At 44.9% G+C, this 24,354-nt stretch overlaps 2 protein-coding genes across 2 annotated transcripts in view; one reads left to right on the top strand and one right to left on the bottom strand.

The window, feature by feature from the left end:
• Window positions 1-175: 175 nt before the first annotated feature.
• On the top strand, window positions 176-18,158 carry SAV1 (salvador family WW domain containing protein 1; the record flags this gene model as incomplete). Its single annotated transcript, XM_080344892.1, has 5 exons — window positions 176-269; window positions 2,296-2,742; window positions 11,802-12,072; window positions 12,947-13,090; window positions 17,145-18,158. The coding sequence occupies 5 exons, from the start codon at window positions 176-178 to the stop codon at window positions 17,341-17,343; spliced, it is 1,155 nt and encodes a 384-aa protein (XP_080201018.1). The 3' UTR covers window positions 17,344-18,158.
• Window positions 18,159-20,707: 2,549 nt separating this feature from the next.
• Window positions 20,708-24,354, bottom strand: part of ATL1 (atlastin GTPase 1) — a gene marked incomplete at both ends in the record, with an annotated part of 28,787 nt that continues 25,140 nt past the window's right edge. Inside the window, 3 exons of the mRNA XM_080345876.1 lie at window positions 20,708-20,818; window positions 21,862-21,876; window positions 23,283-23,714. Of these exons, the coding sequence (XP_080202002.1) occupies window positions 20,708-20,818; window positions 21,862-21,876; window positions 23,283-23,714 (558 nt within the window). The remainder of the gene's footprint in view (window positions 20,819-21,861; window positions 21,877-23,282; window positions 23,715-24,354) is intronic.

The following is a 24,354-nucleotide window of genomic DNA, read 5'->3' as shown; positions in this document are numbered from 1 at the left end:
CGCCGGGCCCCGTTCCCCCCTCACACCCCCCGGGTCGCGGCCATGCGGGCGCGGAGCAACCGCCACCGCGGCTGCTGAGGGGGCCGGGCCGGCCGGGGCTTTGCCCTGTGGAGCGGGGGGTGGCGGGGAAAGCGGCGCCGGGTATGCGGGCGGGGGTAGCGGGGCGGGAGGTGGGATGCTGTCGCGGAAGAAGACGCGAACGGAGCTCTCGAAGCCGGGCGAGGTGCAGGGGAAGTACGTGAAGAAGGAGACCAGCCCTTTGCTGCGCAGTGAGTGCGGGGACGGGCTGGCAGACAAAGACGAGGCCTCCGGGCCGGGGGGCGGGCGCCTTTGTGTGCTTCCATTACGGCCCTGAGGGGTTTGGGGGGTTCCCCTGGTCAGGGGGGACACACGATCCTGTGAGGAGGTTAAACCTGAAGGGGAGGATGTAAAAGAACCTACACAGTGTGAACCACCAGCTGCCCACGGCTTGTGAAACAGAGAAATACACTGCTTTTTTTTTTTTTACAAACTTAAGGCTGCTGAAAATAAGCACAGAAATATGTAAGTTGGTCTTTTGTGCGTGTGTCTCCTACACAGTGTTGGTGTTTTAAAGATACCAAAGTATTTCACGCTATTGTACTAAGTCACTGCATTTCTAGGCTTCATTCTTGCAACAAGTCTTGCCAGTTGAGGTATTAACTACTTTATTACCAGGAGGTGGTGTAAATGTGTCCAGCTCTTGCTTTATGAATGATATTTGCAGGATGGCAGCATTTTGCTGCCTAAACTTTGTGATTAGTGGAGAAAGTGTGAATTCTAGTTCTGTTATGGATTCCTGAGAGCATGTAAGCATTAATGTCTTCAGTTCTTCCAGGTTCATAATTGATGATGTTAATTATAATTCTTTAGTTCCTTACTTACAATGCATCTATTAATGATTAGTTAAATATAAACTAAGCACGCTGCTTGTTAACAATGTATCACTCAATCTTCTGTCTCCCTCTTGTCGCGCAGAAGGATCTAAAACTTGAAAAATATCCCCTCGTTTTGCAGGTGGTCAGAAAGCATTTCGTGTGTTAGTTGGTTAACGAGTGCTACGTCTTTTGTAACTCAGTCACAGTGTACATTAACTTGGCAGCTTCTGTTCAGATGGGTGTTTTATTTTCTCATCTGCCGTCGCTCAGGGGTTAAGATAAATCTCCAAACCTCAGCAGGGTTTAAGCCTCCAAACAGGCATCTTTTGGACGAGCGGAACAAATCATCTCCCTCTTTCTCGGAGTCAGCGGGTTGTTTTCCCTGTTTGCGCTGTCAAAAGGTGTGCGCTTTGAAAAATGAGGTAACTGTACAGACAGTTGTGTGGAATGCCAGCGGAAGCGAGTGATCCGGTTCTAAACCCTGAGTCAACTCACTGAGGTCACCGCTACGTACCTCAGATGCTCTGATCTTGGTGTGGTTAACCTGAGCCTAACGCCGCAGCCCTGGACTATACAAGAGTCTAGCAAATACACAACGAAAAAACACACTTAGCTTGCTTTTTGTTAATCTTTGAGAACAACCTGAGACTGAAATGTGTTCTGCTGTAATTGCAGGATTAGTTTGGAGATCACAACTAGCAACAAGTGTTTTGCTGGCAGGAGCAGGCGCTCAGCTTTTCTGGAAGTATTTGCTGCATGAACAGCTGGTTCCACAGTCAACAGGCAAAAGCATTTAGTAGTCTGATTACATTGACTTAGTCTTTAAAAAAAACAACACAAAAACCCACTAAGGTGGGTTTTTTAATATTGAACTGTAGGCATGCTTAAGGGATTGATGCTTTTTGCACCTTTATGCTATTTATCACAATGTAATGACCAGCTATTACCTGACTACTTTGTAGTGATCATTATAAATTTATTGATGAAACCTTCTGGAATGCAGTTATTTTTTTACCCTAATTTATAAGAGTTTATTAATAAAAAGCAAATACTAATAGGCATAACTTCATCCTATATGAAAGTAAGAGTTTGTATCAAGTCACCTGAAGGGAAACTACTTGTTTATATTATGTTGAAAGAAATAGTAAGGAGAGGAGTAATGTAGCACTTACTGGAGAGAGGCAGTGAAATTGTATGAATAGATGTCACTGTTTATGTGCAAAACCCATTTATGTCAAGGAAGAAGTGAAACATCTTCAGGATAGTTTAAGAACAGAATGACAGCATTTTGCTGGCTCAACTTTGTGATTAGTGGAGAAAACATGAATTCTGGTTCTGTAATGGATTCCTGAGAGCATGTAAGCTTTAGTTCTTATTTCTGTTTTGTTCTATATATCAGATCTGATGCCTTCATTTATCCGTCACGGTCCAACCATTCCAAGACGAACTGATATCTGTCCTCCCGACTCAGCTTCTTCTGCATATGCTTCTGGTGGAGATGGGATTGTTTCCAGAAACCAGAGTTTCCTTCGAACTCCAGTGCAGAGGCCGCCTCATGAAATAATGAGACGTGAAAGCAACAGGCTGTCTGCACCGTCCTATCTTGCAAGAAGTTTAGCTGACGTCCCCAGAGAATATGGCTCTTCCTCCCAGTCCTTTTTAACAGAAGCTAATTCTGGTTTGGAAAATGGAGACGCTGGTGCCCGTTGTTACTATTATGATCATTTTTACGATGCCCAGAGGAGGCGGCAGTTAAATGATCGCGTACATGAGGACTACAGGTATTATGAACACAACAGCGACCTTTTCCAGAGGATGTCCCAGAACCACGGGAGGCACACTTCAGGTCAGTATTCATTGTGGCTTCTTAATAAATAGGTTTTTCATAAGACTTAAAGTGCAGAGGTACATCTGAGTGATGAGCGTCGGGTTTTTAGGCGTTAGGCCGTGTAGGAGTGCACTGAGTACACATTCACATTTCTTAAGAGTTGGATTGCATATTTCCAGAAAGGAAAAAATACACTTAAAACATTATTTATTCAATAAATGAGGCAAGGTTGAGTAAGAGGTTTTTTTTACTTATGACAAAGTTGATTCAATTGCAAGCTAGCAAGAAATTTTATTCATTAGGGGACATCTACTGGATTAAATTTGCAGAGGATAACCAACAGCTCTACATTTTAACATTACCATTTCATTTTATTATTATATTTTAACTATCATTGTGTTAGTATTTAATTTTATTGTGTTAATTTGACCTCAATAATTAAAATAATATAAATAGTCAAAGGAAGGAATGAATGCTTTGTGTAATTAGCAAATTGACATATAGTTGGTGCTGAAATTGACTTCCTAGTCCTTGACTTTTTGGGGTTTTTTGGTAGTTTTTAATATTGTTTGTAAATATGCCTGTTTCCCCCTTGAATTCACTTTGTAATGAAAGAACAGCATAAGAACAAAGAATCCATTAAATACTACTTTAAAAAAATACTTATTATATCAGCGATGACACTGGATTGGTGCAGTGTGTTGTTGTGAATCTATCGGTGGAATAAAAACTCTGGGATTACAATATTGCCCATAGAAAGATGATGCTGAAAGTAATAAATTGGGCTGAATTCAAGCACTGTATACACTACAGAAATGATGTTCAAACAAGAGTTTGAAATAAATATTTCAAATCTGTAAGTAGTGAAATATGCTATTAGCTTGTCATTACTCGTTATCTGTAAACAAAAGAGTAAATAGTCTGTAGTAAACTAAGTCTCCTGTCGAGAGAAATAAATCTTGCAGTAAGAACATCAACATTTAAAGCTGTTGATGTTGCGTGTGGAACAACCTTTCAACGCTTTGTGGGTTTTTTGACTCCAGAAACATTTTGGTGAACAGGGGCAGCAGAGTAATGCCAGCGTTACTGTCAGCCAGGAAATCCTGAAATACCAAGGTTTAAAACTTGGTACTTTATCCTGGTTTATTTTGATAAATGTGGATACATCTGATGTACCTGGATTCTGCAGGAAAGCCCTTGATCTGTGTCAGTCGTTGTTCAGACGGCTGTCATTAAACATTAATCTGGCCCAGATAACGAGCACCTATTAGCGTGTGCTGGGATATTGTGGGGAGACTTTCATCAACCAATCCATCCATTTAACATTCCGAATTCCTGCAGTAACTGTGTATGCTGAGAAAGACTTCCAAAAGTGCTATTGCTGCTGTGGAGAACTGAAACAGTCTGAAGTGCAAATGGAGCTCTAGTTATTAGTTTGAAAGTGTGGTTTAATCTGATAGATGTTTTGAACAAGCTAAAAATGAGGCTTTCCAGCCGTATTTTGCTCAATTGGAGCAACACAGATTTATTTCTAAAAAGACTTTTTTTCCCGTTTGTCTATGTGCCCCCTCATCCCCTGGAAATCATAAGGGAGCTGCTGGTACCTGGTTGGTCTTTGGCATTTACTCTGATATTTTGACATTTGATGAATTTTATACGTATTTTGTGCTGGGTGACTATTCAATCTCACACATTTGTAGGAAGAGACAAAAAAAGGTGAATCTTTTGTCTGCCAAAGTGTTTCCATTTTCCTCTGCTATTTGGTTGTTGCATTTATTTTTCTTTCATCCCAGCATGGAATATGAAACTCTTAAATTCCTCTTGCAGTGTCACTGCAGCAAGAATATTGACCTATGTCCCTGTACATTCTGTACATCATTTCAAGAATTGCTGGTATTTTTTCTCAGTAAAAGAATCATGTGGCCAAAAATAAGAAATCCTTAGATTCTCTTACTTCTTTCATTTGACCATTGCACTTCTTTTTATTTGAACCATCCATTGTCTTCAAATCTTCGGTGTTTTCCTTGAGCTACACAACTCTTTGTGTAATCTCTGGTTCATCTTTCCTGCATTTCCAGAATGCTGGGGCAGGCCTTTTATTTTCATTTGCATCATCTAAATCACTTTTTCCTTCCACATCTCCATTGTTTTTTAAGTGTTTCACCTAATCAAAATTCTTCATCAAGGTAGTTGATGACAAAATTGCCTAATACCTACAGTTTTGACGTATAAGATGGATTATTAGCTAGAATCTGTAAGTGCTGCCTTCTACCCTTCTCCTCCTCTCCCACCCTCCCTCAGAAGGTCAGTTCTGTTACGGTTTGGGTTGATTTCCTCAGAAATGTTGCCCGATGTTGCTGGTGGTGAGTGATTTCTATTTTCTGTTTTAATTTCGTTCTGTGTGGGTTACAACCACCATGACTTTGGACAAGCGGTGGTGTGGACATGAAGAGGTGCGTGTGAATTTCAGCTTTCACGCACAATAAAGATTCCCCTCTCTATAATTTGGAGATAAGTTGAAAATGTGTTCTTGTTGGAATCCTCACACTCCAAGTATTCAGCAAATATTTCAGCAAGTCCCATGATTTCTCAACAGTTGATATGTTGTTTCATAAGTATTTCCCCTTGAAGTCCTATTTTCTCTCTCACTGTGATTCAGTTCTCCATGTCTTTCTCATTTTCATTAGATTTGTGTTTTAATTAGCAATCTAGTGCTGCTGGTTTTCCTGCAAAATGTCTTCACTTGAGATACCTCCTCGTTTTGTATGTTTAGCTACCTCTGTGGCATTTCTTGCACATTTTGAGTGTCCATTTCAAACTGAATTCTAAGAGACTTTTCCTGTCTTTCCTCGACATCTCTTTCCTCTCTTCTAGGTTAAAGGTTTGGGGAGGTCTGTGGTTGAAGTTATATCTACAGTATAGATTGGAACTAACTTGTAACCAAGACCTCAGAGTTATTTGTACCTGTTTGAGCGGTAAGCTGAAAAATTCTTACGTGTATATGAAAATTGCTGAGATTAAAATCACAGTGTAAAGGAACTTTCTGATGGTAGATTGTAAGCAGTTGGCTGTGATGTCAGAGGAGAAAAATGATTAATCCTGTGAACAGAGAATCCAGTGCGTTTTAGTGAGAAGCAGGTTCATCTCGTGTTATATTGTACCTGTTAAAGTGGTATTTGTATTTAATATAAGAGCAAAATAAATATAAATTAGCAAATGAAACCTATTTAGAGCTGAAGTAGCATGACTTTTCTTTTGAGGTGCGTACACCACACTCATTTTTAAACAAACGGCAATTCCTGCCTTTTATTTGTGCTGAGTCTGCAGTAATTTCCTTGTAGCGTACTTTATTTAAAGTGCTTCCCGTCATTTCCTATTTGTGAATTTATGCTGGCTCGGAACACCCCGTTCCCTCTGCCAAATGAGGTCCTTGTGCTCAGGAAGTACCTCCAGATGCTTTGGGATGGGTCGGGAGGGCCTAGAACCTGCAGATCTGTCTAAATGGGATAGTTAGCAAAGCATCTTTTAGTTATTATTGCTCACACCCTTCAAATAGAACAGTTTGTGCATCCTCTCTTCCTGCTCTTCATCCTGGTTTGATGAGGGGAAGGGAGAGGATTTGGGCATCCTGAAAAAACGGCTCTCAAGACAGTTGGCCTGATTAAAGACTAATGCGAAGGCCTTTTGTTTGGCTCCATTTGTTCTTCGACACTTGGAAATTTAGTTGAAGCTGGTTGTGGGGAGTTCAGGGGCTCTAAAACTTCTCTGCCTTCATCACTACTAATCCACTATCTAATCCACAGAGAGACTTGCTTTTCAGGTTATTTGCTCTTTTCCCTTACATTTGACCTCTCTGGGGATAAGATTTTTCTCCTGTGCTTTCTACCAGTCAGGCTGAAGAACGTTGCTGACCTGGAAACCTTTTCTCCTAAGAACTTGAACTTCCTTGACAATCAAACCCCTTTGTTGGGCTGGGAAAGGGTTACACATATCACTTAGAGTTGTAGTTGTTCCATACTGCTGGAACAAACTCAACAGAGCCTCCTTGATTGAAGAAGATAGTACATATTTTTCACATTTGTGATGTTATTGGCCTAAGATGTGTTTTTAGAAGAAGAACGTTAAATCAAAGAACTCTTTGCATTGATATCTTACAATGCGCTGGAATGCGGAGCTCAACGCTAAAGTTTGGGTTCTGATATTAGGACACCCTGTTGTTGAAAATCTTGAAAATAAGACCAAATATAAGCCTTACTTAAAACTCTGAGTATTTTTAATGCTGGTAATAAGTGGTTGCTGTTGTTTGCACTTTGTTTTCCAAAGCATTGGGAACATACACAGTGATGCTCCTAAACAAGCAAACTACATTGAAAAGGATTTTCTTTTGCTTTGGAACAGCAGATAATTTCTCTTGGCCTGGTTGACAATTCAAGACCTCAAACAGAAGGTACTATATTTTACAAGAGAAGGGAAAATCAGCGTTATGGATAATATCCAATATTGATGTTCCTTCAAAGCAGCCTCCGAACCAGAAAATATATACTGTTATAAAAGAGAATCACCAAATGAGGCTAGATGAGTTCCAAAGAGGTAACCTGAAAAGGATTTGCACTCGCATTAATTTAAATTCATTGTTGACCGTTCTTGAGGTTTGATAAGACCACTTAGAGGAGTTTATAAAGAACTGTACTCATCCTTAAGGAGAGGAAAGGAGACTTTTAACATTTGGTAAAAGTAGATCATTTCAACAACTCCCTTCCTTGGGAAAGCAGGAAGAATTATAATTGCTGCCTTGTCACAGATAAAAGCAAGAAATTACAGTGAAGTGGATCGACTAGACTGTTTTTGCTTGTCCTATGGTAGAGATCATACCCTCCATCAAGAGAAAAATCACAGCTTTTACATTAGATGTCTTGATAAATATGGTTCAGGTTCCAAGTTCGGTGGGTTTTTGTTTTCTGTAGCTATTTTGCAATGCGCCATTTAAAACTGGTCCCAGTCCGTGACTCAAGGAACACCTTTGGGGTGTGCAATAAAATCCTACGTGAAGCTTTTGGCTGCTACAAAAACGATGTAGGATTATGACTTTAATTGAAATTGAAGCACAGAGAGGTATCGCCCATGGGCAGCACGGCGCAGGGAATGTGCCCCTCGCACTAGATGGGTTTAGGCTGTCCTGTAACTTTATTCTTTGGAAGAGATGACTTACAAAGTTACTCTTTGAAATGTTCAGTCTAATTATCGATGCTTACAGGTTTAGATGTCTGAAAGGCAAATCTTGTCTTCTAGCGTTACTCAAAATCATAGCAGGGGCTGTTTCTCTTGTGTGTGTACCCGCTGGCCCTTGAAGCAGCCCATGCTGAGTTTTATAAGGAAAACCAATACACAATTTCTTTGGATCTCTAGCAACTCCAGTTACATGAACAAATGTCTAAATTGCACTAATTGCCAATTTGAATGCCATAGTGGATTGATGGTTGTAAGACACTATGAGTGTTACCTGACATCTTAAAACTCCCAACAAGGAGAACATTCCAGTATAATCTCTGATTTTAAGGGAAAAACAGCCATTAAGACTATACATGATAGTCTACAAGCTGGAGTATTTGCAACTATCTGTTTATAAATCTGGCCTTTGATTTCATAATTAGAGCTTGTGGGTTGGAGAAGCTTAAAACATGATTCAAAACTGGTTACTGCTACAGCTGTGTAAGTTTATCATAACCATGTGGCTCTGCTGCTTCATATATGAAGTCAGAACAGCAAAAGGAATGTATAATGTGTTTGTGCTCTGGTATGATTGTTGCTCTTTGCATCTTGGAAATGAAAAATAATAAGCCGTCACTGGGAGAAACCACGTAGCCAGAATTAAGTGATTGTGGCGCCTTTCCACTGGGTGCACCATTGGTTTTTAGCCTGTTTTTTAGATGATTTCTCTATGTAATCAGATGTTGGGGTTTCCTCGCTACCTGAGTCCAGTTCCCAGTCTTCTCAGGCTTTTGCATGAAAAGATGCAGATGTTGTGTCAAGAGTTGGGTGCAGTGGATGCCTTGAGCAGCTTTTAAACCAACTCCCAATGTTAGAAAGGAATCACCTTTAACCCAAGGAGTAAATATAGATGTATTTGCTGCTGGAATCATGCTAGTATTGACGTAGGAGGAACTGTACCAAAAATACAGACATGTGCTGGTCGTAACAGTAAACAGAAAACTATCTTGATGAAAGTTCTTTTCCCCCGGTGGAGTTGATGTGCTCAGATCTTTCAGTAGTGGTGATTTAATAGCCGCTCTTTATACGTACATGAAATTACAACACAGCAGTCCAGTTAATTGGAGAAAAGACTGCATTTGTTTATCCGAAGCGCAGTGTTTTTCGAGAAGCTTCAATGTTTGTATTTTGCCATTGGAATGAAAACAAAAGCAATGACTTAAGTGTAGCCAGGATCTGAAATAGTTTCCCCGCCCCAGTGCTGCGAAAGGTCAGGAAACCTCCAGGATGTTCTTCTCATTGGAAGTAAAGGTCTAAGTTCCTTAATCTTAATGAGAGATGGGAACTATCACATGAGCACAGCCAGCAATTTTCCTTTATCAAGGTAACAAACAGGTAAGTGCCGTCACAAGAGGAAATATTTTAAGGCCAAATAGTTCAGAACGTGACAAGGCTAGAAAAAGATCGGTAGATGAGCATAAATATTTTAAAGAACAGTGCTCAGGAGGAAGTTTGTGAGGTATTTTTAATTGATTCTTTTATTTATTCAGTTAGTTTGGAGCCTGAGAAATAGACTACTTCAGTATTACAGTGTTAATGGCCACACCTGAAACCTCTTAATTCTTTACATGAGGCAGGCTAGGCCTTTTCCTTCCACTCTCTCAATAAAATACTCCCACACAAATGTTATTTCTGAAATAGGTCGAGAGAGGTTCTCCTGCCCCTCTGCTCTGCTCTGGGGAGACCACACCTGGAATCTTGTGTCCAGTTGTGGCCCCTCAGTTCCAGCAGGACAGGGAACTGCTGCAGAGAGTCCAGCGCAGCCACCAAGATGCTGCAGGGAGTGGAGCATCTCCCGTGTGAGGAAAGGCTGAGGGAGCTGGGGCTCTGGAGCTGGACAAGAGGACACTGAGGGGGGACTCATTCCTGGAGATCAATATGGAAAGGGTGAGTGTCAGGAGGATGGAGCCAGGCTCTTCTGGTGACAACCAGTGACAGGACAAGGGGCAATGGGTTCAAACTGGAACACAAGAGGTTCCACTTAAATATGAGAAGAAACTTGTTCCTGGTGAGGGTGTCAGAGCCTGGCCCAGGCTGCCCAGGGGGGTTGTGGAGTCTCCTTCTGTGCAGACATTCCAACCCGCCTGGACACCTTCCTGTGTAACCTCATCTGGGTGTTCCTGCTCCATGGGGGGATTGCACTGGATGAGCTTTCCAGGGCCCTTCCAACCCCTGACACTCTGGCATTCTGTGGAAAACAGAAGGGAAGGGGTGTCTTCCCCAGCCAGTCACCGCGGTGCTTGTGGTGGCTTCGTTGACTTGAAAGAAAGTGGCTCCTGAACCTCTTTATCTGGCTACGGGAAACAGTGACACACAGACTCTGAACGCTGTGGTTGAATAGATGCAGTTGATTTTGGGATGAAAAGATAATTTCTTTAAAGCCCAAGGCTGTGTAACTGTGGATAACTGAAGGTAACTACTTAAAAGGATTGAAAAAAGAGAGTTGGATTGGGAGAGCACATCCAGTTGGTGGGAGACTTTGGAGGAATGGAGAGAGAGCTGCACAATTCTTGATTATGTCACTGGGGTTTTGTGGTTGGGTTTTTTGGTTTGGTTTTCGTTCTCTATTATTATTATAGTTTTAATTTCAGCTGGTTTCCTAACTATCCATAGTATATAGAGGGAAGAAAAAGGTGAAACTGGAATGATGTTTCTTCAGTAAATGTCTCAGCATCCAGCACGCGCATTTTTGTAATATAAAAACTGTGCGTATATTACAACAAATCGCATCTTTTAAAATGCTGGTGAACAGTCTCTCAAATCGGCTGTTTAGTGATATTAATAAATCCTAAATGTGCTGTGTTTGTAGGGCAGAGATGGGAACCTCAGTACAGATTCCAGTCGGCTCTGCTACCCCAGATACACCATGAACTCCTTCTCCCTGTGCAACCTGCATCACCAACAGCTGGAAACTCCCTTTATTTTTCCATGCATTGTGAAGCGTATGTGCTCGAGTTTAGAGAAGAAGCAGCTGCAGAGCAGCAGATACACAAGATCTGGACGTTTTGTGACTAGCTCTGCAGAAAACCTCTCTAAATCTTGTCTGGATGTATTTAGGAGCCCTGACTGTCCCACCAGCACCGCACCGCTGGTCTGACAAGTAGTTTTAGCGAAGAAATCGAGGTGCCGTCAACTTAAGGGTGCACAGGATGAGTGTGTTCAGCACAGGGCTTGTGCAGGACCCTCTGTGGGTCCAGCTTTTCGCTTTTCCCTTGTTACCGATGACATTTTTGGCCATGATTGCACGCACCTCTTTAATAACAGTCAACATGGTATAGTGCTCACCTTGTCCCTCTTCTCTTCATTTACCTGGTCCTGTTACTGTTCATCTGAAAAGCTCTGTTGTTGTTCAATGATTTTTCTAGATAATTGTGATTTCCAATGGTAACGAGAAAAAGAAAGGGGTGTGGGGTTTTTGTAGATAGTTTTGCTGCAGCTGTGATAGCGTATAAACAGGAACTGTCGTTAATGCAAAGCTTTAACATTTGTAATCTTAGGTCAGTGCCCTCTGCTCGGCAAATCAAGGCAGTAATAGGATCTTATGCTGCTGTATGTCTCTCATTGCAAAAACAAGGATGCTTTCACTGTCTCTGAATTGAGCTGCCCAGTGAAGCTGGAAGAGAATGAAACAAGTGAGGCTTAAAAGGGAACAGCTATTTTAATTTGTTACCAACGTACAAGCACATAAATAATAAACGCCGTGCTATTGCTCAAAGTTCATCGAGTGGTGGGGGGCACTTGGCTACGTACACAACGTTGGGTTTGGGTATTACCAGTTTAGCTAATCATGACTTTTCCTTTTCTTTTAGGCATCGGTAGAGTTGCTGCTACATCTCTAGGAAACTTAACAAATCACAGTTCGGAAGATTTACCTCTTCCTCCCGGCTGGTCGGTGGACTGGACTATTAGAGGAAGGAAATACTACATAGATCATAACACGAACACGACTCACTGGAGCCACCCGCTCGAGCGCGAGGGGCTGCCGCCGGGCTGGGAGAGGGTCGAGTCCGCCGAATTCGGGGTGTATTACGTAGATCACATCAATAAAAGAGCTCAGTATAAACACCCTTGTGCGCCCAGGTAAGACATCCGCCTCCTCAACGGGATTAGACAAAACACAATCACAGACTAGGCAGTGGAGCTGGGTTTGTCTCGTATATAACGTGCCAAAAAGTTGTTATTTTTAGAAGTAAGCCTTACTGGTTCTTGACGGAGATTTTTAGAAGTTGTAATTGTCAGGTTTTTGGCTCATCTGTTACTGTCTTTAAGTTTAGAAGCAGGATCTTGTTCCTCACTTGTTAAAACAAAGCAGCTATTCTCTTCAACTCACAGTAAAACAGCAAAGTTGGAGACCAGAATTGAACTGAAGACTGAAAAGAAACTCGATCTGATATTCTAGGAGTGTCTGAACAAATAGGACGTACCCCCTGAAACACGAATTAAGGCTTGTCTAGAGTGAAAATCGGTATTTTAGCTACTCATAATTTACAGGTAAAATGACATTAGTGTTCACCCAATCTACTAGTTTATTCCTGCTATTACCTAGGGAGAGAAAGGGGTTTTTTAATGTGCTGCACAAGAGAGAAACATATGAGAGTGTCCTTTGTTTTAAGTGGAATAACTCTTACCAGCTGCTGCCTGAATACAAGTGTTCTAACATGATTTAATATGTTGGATATATATATATAGTGCCTTTTAAATATTTTCCAAACAGTATTTTTGTGTTCTGCTTTAGTATTTGGGTAGCAGGCAAATAGGACTAAGGTGAATTTGTTACCAGTGTGATGTGATGGGAGCGAAGCCCAAAAACAGCAGCAGAAATTCGCTCTGGGTGTCGCCTGCTGAGGCAACGCTCCCGTGCGGTTGCGCCATCGGCCTTCCCGTGGATTAATTTCTCTATTAATGTTAATTTGCCGATACCGAGTGATGTCTTGTTCTCCGTGCCTTTTTGCAGTGTCCCCCGCTACGACCAGCCGCCCCCGGTGAGTTACCAGCCGCAGGCGGCGGAGCAGAGCCAACCCCTCCTGGTCCCCGCCAACCCCTACCACACCGCAGACATCCCCGACTGGCTGCAGGTCTACGCCAGGGCTCCCGTCAAGTGAGACCCCTTTTTGTTTTTCCCTCTGCATTGCACACTTAGAAGGAAAACAAGTGAATTCTGATGGCTGAAAGCAAAGCTCCAGCTGATAGTTATTTAATTGCTTCAGTGGGTGATGGGGTCATACCAGAGGTTTGTTGCGTTATTTTCACAGTATCACAGTATGTTTGGGATTGCAAGGGACCTCAACAGATCATCCAGTCCAATCCCCCTGCTGGAGCAGGAACGCCCAGGTGAGGTCGCACAGGAACATGTCCAGGTGGGTTTTGAATGTCTGCAGAGAAGGAGACTCCACAACCCCCCTGGGCAGCCTGTTCCAGGCTCTGTCACCCTCACTGAGAAGTTTCTTCTCAAATTTAAGTGTTTTTCGTAGAATCACGGAATGGAGTGCGTTGGAAAAGCCCTCAGAGATCATCCAGTCCAACCCTTGGTCCAACTCCAGCCCATTGACTAGATCATGGCACTAAGTGCCATGGCCAATCTCAGTTTCAAACCCTCCAGGGCCGGTGAGTCCAGCACCTCCCTGGGCAGCCATTCCAATGCCTGACCACTGTCTCTGCACAGAATTGCTTTCTCATCTCCAGCCTCAGTTTCCCCTGGCAGAGTTGAAGCCCAAGGCCCCTTGTCCTATTGCTGATGCCTGGGAGAAGAGACCAATCCCCACCTGGCTAGAACTGCCCTTCAGGTAGTTCTAGAGAGTGCTGAGCTCAGCTCTAAGCCTCCTCTTCTCCAGACTAAACAAGCCCAGCTCCCTCAGCCTCTCCCCATAGGGCTTGTGTTCCAGTCCCTTCCCCAGTCTTGTTGCTCTTCTCTGGACCCTCCAGCACTTCAATCTCTTTCCTGAGCTGAGGGGCCCAGAACTGAACACAATACTCCAGGTGTGGCCTCCCCAATGCAGAGCACAGGGGAAGGATCACTTCCCTTGTCCTGCTGACCACGCTGGTTTGGATACAGGACCAGAATCCCATTGGCCTTCTTGGCCACCTGGGCACACTGTTGGCTTTGTGTTGCATTTTGCTTTGTGTTAAGCCTTAAAATCATCACAACGCAGAATGATGCATTAGAGAGTTGAGGGTGTGATTTAGCTTGTGTATTTATGAGAACAGTACCACATGGCCTTAAAAACACATTAAATATATTTAGGGTGTTAAATTCTTTATGTATATCTTCATCCTTTAAAAAAAAATATGCAGTTCTCCGTCACAACTAACAATTGTGAACACAGACTGGAATGTCTAATTCTATTCAAGAACTTTAATTAAGAACTATGTGCTATTAAAAAGTCGTTTTCTCAAAGAAACAATGCTGTAGGAACAGGGAGCCTCCTCAGAAAAGCCTTGAGTCGGCATAATGAAATAAATCACATTTCCTAACAAGCACACTAAAGTAGCACTAAATAGAAAAGCAATAAAAAAATCCAGAAATGAAATCCGAATCCAAATGAAATTGTGTATTTTTTCATAAAGAGAATATGGAGAATCTAAGTTTTGCATCAATGAGCAGGTCAGTGTGTAGTTGCGCATTCAAACTGTGTATGATCAGTGATGTACAGCTAAAAAAATCCTCTTTTTTTAAGCTGTTTCTAGTATAATCTGAAAGGGTTTTGTTACTTCTTGTGGCTACTGGGCTTGTCAGCATCCCATAAAGATTTAAATTGGCCTAAAATCCACCAGTACACACACGCACTAGGGACATCACGGAATCCCAGAGTGTCAGGGGTTGAAGGGCCCTGGAAAGCTCATCCAGTGCAATCCCCCCATGGAGCAGGAACACCCAGATGAGGTTACACAGGAAGGTGTCCAGGTGGGTTGGAATGTCTGCACAGAAGGAGACTCCACAACCCCCTGGGCAGCCTGGGCCAGGCTCTGACACCCTTACCCCCAACAAGTTTCTTCTCCTCTTTCAGTGGAACCTCCTGTGTTCCAGTTTGAACCCATTGCCCCTTGTCCTGTCCCTGGTTGTCACCAGCAGAGCCTGGCTCCATCCTCCTGACACTCCCCCTTTCCATATTGATCCCCAGGAATGAGTCCCCCCTCAGTGTCCTCTTGTCCAGCTCCAGAGCCCCAGCTCCCTCAGCCTTTCCTCACACGGGAGATGCTCCACTCCCTCCAGCATCTTGGTGGCTGCGCTGGACTCCCTCCACACTAAGTTCCTGTAACCTTGTTTCCTATAAATATTTCGAGGTTTTGGCTGCAGCTGCATTTCTTTATTTAGGTCTTTGGCACATCCAGACAATGTAGTTTTAAATAGTTCAGCCTCTGCTGGATGGATTCCTGTTGGTACTTCTCTTGAAACTCGAGAAATAACTTGAAGACAATTGAAACAATTGAAGATGATCAGGAATTTCTTCAGTAGGTTGAGACAAATTTAAAAAGATAATAATTCAAGCTGTCGGAATAGAACTTACATTGTTCAGAGGAATCAATAATAATCTATTTTCTAGTGTCCTTTTAGCTTTATGTTAAAGTAGCGCTGGTGGTAATGGGGATATTATTGTCATTCACACTTCCATGAAGGAGTAAAATCTGGTTTATGTTAATATTAAATTGGAGAATTGAGTAGTGGTCTCAGTGTCACCTCCTGGTGAGGGTTTAAGGCACAATTCCAAAATCATTGTCACTGTTATTAACATCAAGATCACCTCTGCGTTTTCTATGTAATTTTAATCACGAGCCTCTTTGTTGCTAAAGCAAGTGCCTTAAAGCTTAAAAAACCCCAGTAACGCATGGAAGTTCTTCCGTCTTGTCCCAAAGCCCAGGTGAGAACTGTATGAATATCATCCGTTTTGGTACAAAAATGGAAGGAAGTGGGCAAAGCGCAGCCTTTTGTCACCTGAATATCACTCCACTTGGACACTGGAATATTTTGTAATGATTTATTACGTACAGGTGACACCGTCGCTTGATTCAGCTGAGCAAAGGCCGGTCGTTCGGGTTGAGAGAAGTAGATAATAGTAGCAAAATAGCTTTGGTTTCAACAGGTTTCTCTGAGGATAAGAACTCTGGCCGCTGATGTGGGGTTTAATTGGGGTTTGCCATAATACCTCCCTATTTTAGTGAAAAATGGACAAACTTAAGATAAAACAGAAGATACGGGGCTCATATTTTAAGATAACACAGAAGAGATTGGGGCTTTGATGGCTGGTTATAATGACTTCCAGGATCTCGCTTTTGGGGCAAAGTGATTTTAGCAGCAAGACTTGGGATAAATTTAATATAGAAGTTGTTATTTTGGCAGTTTAGAGAAGCCGCGGGTCACTTAACGTATTCTTTTAATAACTATAGTAGTCAGCTGCCTGTTGCCAAGTTAAGAAAATGAAATTGCGAACGAACTGTATATATATGTTATAGAAACACTGGGAAAGAGCAGGAATTGAGGGGTGTTGCGGCAGCGATGTAAATACACCAAGATTTTAAATCAAAGTAGCAATAAAATGCCTTTCGCGGACAAAATGCAGCTGGAAACTGAGCTTGACACCCCAAAGTCTGAACGTGGGGACGTGTTGATGTTCAGAAACAGTGTGAGGAGTCTCAACAGGAATTTGAAATTACTCCGGTTAATTATGGCCTAATTGCTGTACCCCCCCCAATCCTCACAAGTGGTATTTAATACTCACTTTGGGGGTTCCCGACCGGCAGTTTGAAATAATCATTTAAATGTTGTTCTTTGTGTTACTCTGATTTTTAAAAGGTGTTTTACTGCTAAAGCTTTGAGGTCTGTTGTCAGTTGGGACTCGCTCTTGAGGATCTTTTCCACCCAAAATGATTCTACGAGTGGAATTGCTGGTTTAACGCTTAAAATGCATTTTGCGCATCCATTGACTAGAATTGGTTAATAGGAGCTTTAGAGTGGTTTAGGAGCCATTCTGCAGCTCAGCCTTAGCGGATGTTTCTCCCACTTGTGTCTCCATGTGTTTTAGTGCGAATTACATATGTCTTGATGTAAAATACGCTAACGTAGGTGGTTAGAAACCCAACCGCCGGCTGCACGACACGAAGCGGCGGTTTTGAAGCGAGCGGGGCCATGCAAATGATGCCATTCTCTTTTGGAACAGGTACGACCACATCCTGAAGTGGGAGCTGTTCCAGCTGGCCGATCTGGACACGTACCAGGGGATGCTGAAGCTGCTGTTCATGAAGGAGCTGGAGCGCATCGTGAAGCTGTACGAGGCGTTCCGGCAGGCGCTGCTCAGCGAGCTGGAGCACCGCAAGCAGCGCCAGCAGTGGTACCAACAGCACGCCAAGAACTTCTAACCCCCCCCACTCTTGTTACCTTCCCTGAGGACACTAAGAGCTTTAAAAGGTTTGTTTTTTCCACACTTTCAAACTCTTGACAGAAAAGTGCTTTTGTTGAAAAGGCAGCTTATTTTTGTTGACGTTGCACCTTTGTTATTATCCTCTTGAATATTTTTCTACATGTATTATGTATTGTTTATAAAAATGAAAAATGTTTGTTAATCTTTTGTTTGCATACAAGGAGTAGTTTGTTATTCTGGAAACCAGCACGGGGTTTAATCACAGACTTGATCCCGGTATCTTTTTCGTAGCCGTCGGCTGTATTAGTAAGACGCTGACTATATATTTTTAAAAGGGCAATAGATGCAACTCTGTGGAATGTTCTGGATTCAAAACGTTCAAATCCAAATGGAAGATCTATGTGTGTTTCCCCGGAACCCCCTCTGGAGGTTGTTTAACCAGCCCGCGCGGGTTTTTATCCGTCTCAACCAAGCGCTTCACCAAAGTGAAGTCGAATTGCCTTATTTTCTACGTTGTTTAATACACGACTACTCAAGGTTTATGAGTCTTCACAACTGAGTCGGAGGGGAAATCCTGGTACCTTAAAGACCAAGCGAACTTTTCACAGGTTTTTAAATGCGACGTAAGCTGCGTTGGGTAAAACCCAACCCAGCGCAGGGGGGTCACAGCATTCCTGGCCTCGCCACCGAGAAATCAGGGATGGCACAACAATTCCTTCTCTTTTGTAAGGAGTTTTTGTCTTGGATTCGAGCTTCCTTACCTGGGGAACATTTGTAACTGTCCCGTTACCCTCTCCAGTATTTTCATTTGGTTCATTCATTGTCCTGGAATGTTATTTATGGATTCTTTTTAGTGCAATAAACATCGTTGCAGACAAATAAAATACATTTCTTGTAAATCCTATTAATTCAATAAAAATCATTTTGGTTAATGAATGAGGGGTTGTCCAACTGATTTTTTTTTTCCTTTTAGAACACTAAATGAAGTGTTTTTATAATGGGATTGGAGATGCTGAAAGGAGCTCGGGTTCTATGAGGACAAGTGTGGTTCTGGTGCTCTGAGCATCCACCTTAAAGCACCTTCTGAAGGTGAAAAGGACACTGAGAAACTGAGAATAAAGAAAAAATAGAAGTGGAGGGAAGAGAAGTGAAGAAGTGGTGGGAAAAGAAGTGAAGAAGTGGAGGGAAGAGAAGTGAAGTGGAGGGAAGAGAAGTGAAGTGGAGGGAAGAGAAGTGAAGTGGAGGGAAGAGAAGTGAAGTGGAGGGAAGAGAAGTGAAGTGGAGGGAAAGGAAGTGAAGTGGAGGGAAGAGAAGTGAAGTGAAGTGGAGGGAAGAGAAGTGAAGTGGAGGGAAGAGAAGTGAAGTGAAGTGGAGGGAAGAGAAGTGAAGTGGAGGGAAGAGAAGAGAAGTGAAGTGGAGGGAAGAGAAGAGAAGTGAAGTGGAGGGAAGAGAAGAGAAGTGGAGGGAAGAGAAGTGAAGTGGAGAGAAGAGAAGTGAAGTGGAGGGAAGAGAAGTGAAGTGAAGTGGAGGGAACAGAAGTGAAGTGGAGGGAAGAGAAGAGAAGTGAAGTGGAGGGAAGAGAAGAGAAGTGAAGTGGAGGGAAGAGAAGAGAAGTGGAGGGAAGAGAAGTGAAGTGGAGGGAAGAGAAGTGAAGTGGAGGGAAGAGAAGTGAAGAAGTGGAGGGAAGAGAAGTGAAGCGAAGTGGAGGGAAAAGAAGTGAAGCGAAGTGGAGGGAACAGAAGTGAAGTGGAGGGAAGAGAAGTGAAGTGAAGTGGAGGGAAAAGAAGTGAAGTGGAGGGAAAAGAAGTGAAGTGAAGAGGGAACAGAAGTGAAGTGGAGGGAAGAGAAGTGAAGTGAAGAGGGAACAGAAGTGAAGTGGAGGGAACAGAAGTGAAGTGGAGGGAACAGAAGTGAAGTGGAGGGAACAGAAGTGAAGTGAAGAGGGAACAGAAGTGAAGTGAAGTGGAGGGAAAAGAAGTGAAGCGAAGTGGAGGGAAAAGAAGTGAAGCGAAGTGGAGGGAACAGAAGTGAAGTGGAGGGAAGAGAAGTGAAGTGAAGTGGAGGGAAAAGAAGTGAAGTGAAGAGGGAACAGAAGTGAAGTGAAGTGGAGGGAACAGAAGTGAAGTGGAGGGAAGAGAAGTTAAGTGAAGAGGGAACAGAAGTGAAGTGAAGTGGAGGGAACAGAAGTGAAGTGGAGGGAACAGAAGTGAAGTGGAGGGAACAGAAGTGAAGTGGAGGGAACAGAAGTGAAGTGAAGAGGGAACAGAAGTGAAGTGAAGTGGAGGGAAAAGAAGTGAAGTGGAGGGAAAAGAAGTGAAGTGGAGGGAAAAGAAGTGAAGTGGAGGGAAAAGAAGTGAAGTGAAGTGGAGGGAACAGAAGTGAAGTGAAATGGAGGGAACAGAAGTGAAATGGAGGGAACAGAAGTGAAGTGGAGGGAACAGAAGTGAAGTGACGTGGAGGGAACAGAAGTGGAGGGAACAGAAGTGAAGTGAAGAGAGAACAGAAGTGAAGTGGAGGGAACAGAAGTGAAGTGGAGGGAACAGAAGTGGAGGGAACTGAAGTGAAGTGGAGGGAACAGAAGTGGAGGGAACTGAAGTGAAGTGGAGTGGAGGGAAGTGAAGTGGAGTGGAGGGAAGGGGAGTGAAGTGAAGGGAAGGGAAGTGAGGTGGAGGGAGTGAACAGAAGTGAAGTGAGTACCGGAGGAGCAGCTCTGGCCTCTCCGGTCAATAACTTCCTTGTACAACCAACTTCTTAGGAACCAAAAGCAACTTTAATAGTCCTGACGATAAAAGAATAAACTGTGAACACACTTTCTATGCACTAGAATGAATATATACACAGAAATACAGTGAGACTCGCTCCAGCACGTATACAAAGTGAAACTTTGTGCATCGCTTACGAACAGGAAAATCTGCTTTCCGCACAAGGTCATGAACATACCACAGCAGAAGTGCCCTTGCAGCTTCTGATCAAGCAAGTTAATACATCTTTAAGTATGTTTAATTAAATAGTTAATTGAAGAAAACAATTGGTTATGTGTTACAGCTTGTTCAAGTACCTGAAAATAAGTTGGCTGTTGAAGAATTGCAAAGGTCTGGAAGATTTTTAGTTGCGGTATCACGTAAGTTACGTTTTCTTTCAGTGAACTAATTAAGGAGGAAAATAAGGCTTCATAAATTAGCTGGGAGGTAACGCTGGCTGTTACAAACCAAAAGCACTTTGGAGCCGCGGTGGTACCGCTATGTACATATGAACAGAACGAAAAACATGCCGGCCAACCAACACACGGAACCGAACCAACGGCCTCGCTCTCCGCGGGGTCGGGAGCGGGGAGGGGACGGCCCGGGGACCCCCGGGGACACTCACACGTTCTTCCTGTCGGCGCCCGGGGCCGGCGCGTCTCGCGGCGCGGGGAAGGCGTGATGGTACAAGTGTCGGTGCGTGGCGGCCGCGCTGTACAGCTTGTACAGAGCCTGCGGGGAGAGCAGGAGGAGGGTTGGTTAGCGCAGCCCCAGGGCCGTTTGTGGGTGACAAAGCTCCAGCACGGAGCAGCAGTTGAATATTTCACCGTCCTGGGTTATGGGAGCAGCTCCCTGGAGTTGGAATAAATCAACGTTGAGCTGGAGTTGGTTTTTCACTCAGAATTTAAATTTCTGCATCGTCAGCGCTTTGTTTTACACCACGTGGAGTTTGCTACGGGACACGTACCTGCTTGCTCTACATTATTATTCTCCTGCTGATTTTTTCCCTTCTAATTTTGCCGTTTTCCACGTGCACCCGGGTGCGTTTTGCCTGACAGAAAAGCCTTTTCCCTGCAGAACTAATGTCAGAGATGAGGCTCCGGTCCCCTGTGCAGCGGCTGAAACTGCAGCAAGAACGGGGCGAGGGGTTGAAAGGGCTCTGGGGGTGTTGAAGGCGATGCCCTTGCAGCATTTTGTGCTGATTTAGGCATAAGCTGGAGCAAAACCCGAGCTCAGCGAGGTTTGAGCTGCTCAGCATTTCAGCACCGGGAGGTACCAAATGGGTTGATTTTTAACTACTTTTTAATTCCTGGGGAGATCAAATATGCTGCCCAGGCTCCGTGTTCCATCTGCTATGGGGTGGTTTTGCCCAAAACACAACGCACGGCACGTCCAGAGAGGCCTCGCCAAGCACGGGGGCTCCTCAGCTGCGCGGCTGCTGCGACAAAACAAACTGGTGCTCTGCTCTGACCTCCAAAAATCCCCAAACAGATCTAGTGGGTGAAAAGATGAAATTCCCCATCCTAACAAACGCTCCCCACCCAAATCTCTCCCCGACTTGGCTTCCAGCGCCGCCGGGAGCACAGCGCCCACATTGACTCAATGTGCTTCCCCAGGGTCGCGGGGAGCACCCCCGGTGCGGGGTCAGGATGCAGCCGCTGCCCAGACCCCCCGCACCCCCGGCCTCCGCAAGCGCACAGCGACGCGGCCGAAACGTGCAGCGGGGGCCAAGCAGCTTTTCCCTGGTGTTGCATGCGGAGAAAAGAGCCACTTACCTCGTTGGTGCTTCCCTGCGGAGAGGCATTGGGAGGGAAAAAGGGGAGAAAGGAAAAAAGAGGCATCTCTGTGTATCACACGCGGCCACGGGGGCGCACGGCACTCATGGCGCTGCCCCGCACACGTTGTCCTCACAGGACCCCTCGTGGCTCCGGCCACTCCCCGTGGTTAAACACCCTGTCGGTTCCTGCGCAGGGATGCGCAAACACTGCGCTTCAACATGACAGACTTTCCCAAAGGCACCCGGGACGGATCGCTGAGCAAACAGCACTGGACGCTCAGCATCCCCACCGGGCAGCCGGAATGGATCCAGGCGCTGGGCTGCTCTTTTTCTCCATCTGCCTTATTTTAAAGGCAACAAGGCCGAGCAGCAACCAACCCCGGGGTGAAGGGACTGAGTGAGGGTGGGAGAGCCTGGTGGTGGCTGAACCATCCCTGGAGACATCCCAGGCCAGGCTGGACGGGGCTCTGAGCAACCTGAGCTGGTGCAGATGTCCCTGCTCATGGCAGGGGTGGCACTGGATGGGCTTTGAAGATCCCTTTCAACCCAAACCATTCTGTGATTCTACTATAAATAGTGATTTTTATCCCCCAAAGCTGTCTGCAGGCCAATGTGGTTGCTCTCAATCAAAAATCTTGCTGGTAGATAAAAAGCAGAGAAGCTGTTGAGCACGGCCATGGAGCACTACAGAAATAAACCCTGCAGCTGTGGCTGGTGGCTCCTGAGGGCTGAGCAGACACTGAGCTCACCCAGCAGAGCCGGAGGCCATTGCAGCTGTTTGAGTGTTATTACAGAATCATTTTGGTTGGAAAAGCCCCTCAAGATCACCAAGTCCAACCATAACCCACCCCTGGCACTGCCCCATGTCCTGAGAACCTCATCTCCATCTGTCCAACCTTCCAGGGCTGGTGACTCCAGCACTGCCCTGGGCAGCCTGTTCCAATGCCCCACAGCCCTTTCCATGGAGAAATTGTTCCCCACATCCAACCTCAACTTCCCCTGGCGCAACTTGAGGCCGTTTCCTCTGCTCCTGGCGCTTGTTCCTGGGGAGCAGAGCCCGACCCCCTGGCTCCAAGCTCCTTTCAGGCAGTTCAGAGATCAGAAGGTCTCCTCTCAGCTCCTGTTCTCCAGCTGAACCCCCCAGGTCCCTCAGCCGCTCCCATCACACTTGTGCTCCAGCTCCTCACCAGCTCCGTTCCCTTCTCTCCACTCACTCCAGCACCTCAAGGCCTTTCTTGGCGTGAGGGGCCCAAAACTGACCCCAGGATTTGAGGTCTGGCCTCCCCAGTGCCCATACAGGGCATCCAACAAAATGCAAAAGCCATTTCACAGAGGAGGAAAAGCCCCGGGAAACTCAGCACTTATAGGAACTTGTTGGGGTTTTGTTTGTTTGTTTGAAATCAAAGATTTTTATCCTACCTGGTCCCATAACGCTGCAGCCACTTGGTCTATTACTGCGCCCAGTTCTCTGTACTCCCCAGAGTATCTGATATAGGCCCAGGTGCACAGTGTGATCAGTGTCAAGCCCATGATCATGTTGCACAGACTGGCTATGATGTCCAAGCCAATGAAGCCGGTCACTCCAGCTATCACGTAAGTGATGAAGATGACCACAAAGAGCGTGGCGGGGGTGCGGGCGGCATGGAAGATGTTCTTGCTGTCGTTGTGCTTGATGTACTGGACATACAGCTCATCGATTTCGTTCTCCAGCTGCTGGAGGTAGCGACGGCTGAATTCCTCCCCACCCATCTTCTTCACCCCACGGAACAGCTTCACAGCCTCCTCCTTCAGCTCCACGTGTTTGCTCTGGAGGTCGCTAGGTGCGAGGAAGGGCTTGTCCCCACCACAGACCTGCGTGGAAAACACGGGAAACACAGTCAAATCACTCCAGAAACAGAATCACAGAACCTCAGAATGTCAGGGGTTGGAAGGGCCCTGGAAAGCTCATCCAGTGCAATCCCCCCATGGAGCAGAAACACCCAGATGAGGTTACACAGGAAGGTGTCCAGGCGGGTTGGAATGTCTGCACAGAAGGAGACTCCACAACCCCCCTGGGCAGCCTGGGCCAGGCTCTGACACCCTCACCAGGAACAAGTTTCTTCTCAAATTTAAGTGCAACCTCCTGTGTTCCAGTTTGTACCCATTACCCCTTGTCCTACCATTGGCTGTCACCAGCAGAGCCTGGCTCCATCCTCCTGACACTCCCCTTTCCATATTGATCCCCAGGAATGAGTCCCCCCTCAGTGTCCTCTTGTCCAGCTCCAGAGCCCCAGCTCCCTCAGCCTTTCCTCACACGGGAGATGCTCCACTCCCTCCAGCATCTTGGTGGCTGCGCTGGACTCTCTCCAGCAGTTCCCTGTCCTGCTGGAACTGAGGGGCCACAACTGGACACAAGATTCCAGGTGTGGTCTCCCCAGGGCAGAGCAGAGGGGCAGGAGAACCTCTCTGACCTACTGACCACCCCCTTCTAACCCACCCCAGGTACCATTGG

The sequence above is a fragment of the Nesoenas mayeri genome (assembly GCF_963082525.1).
Source record: "Nesoenas mayeri genome assembly, chromosome: 5".
NCBI classification, from domain to species: Eukaryota; Metazoa; Chordata; class Aves; order Columbiformes; family Columbidae; genus Nesoenas; species Nesoenas mayeri.
This window is presented reverse-complemented; position numbering and strand designations above follow the sequence as displayed.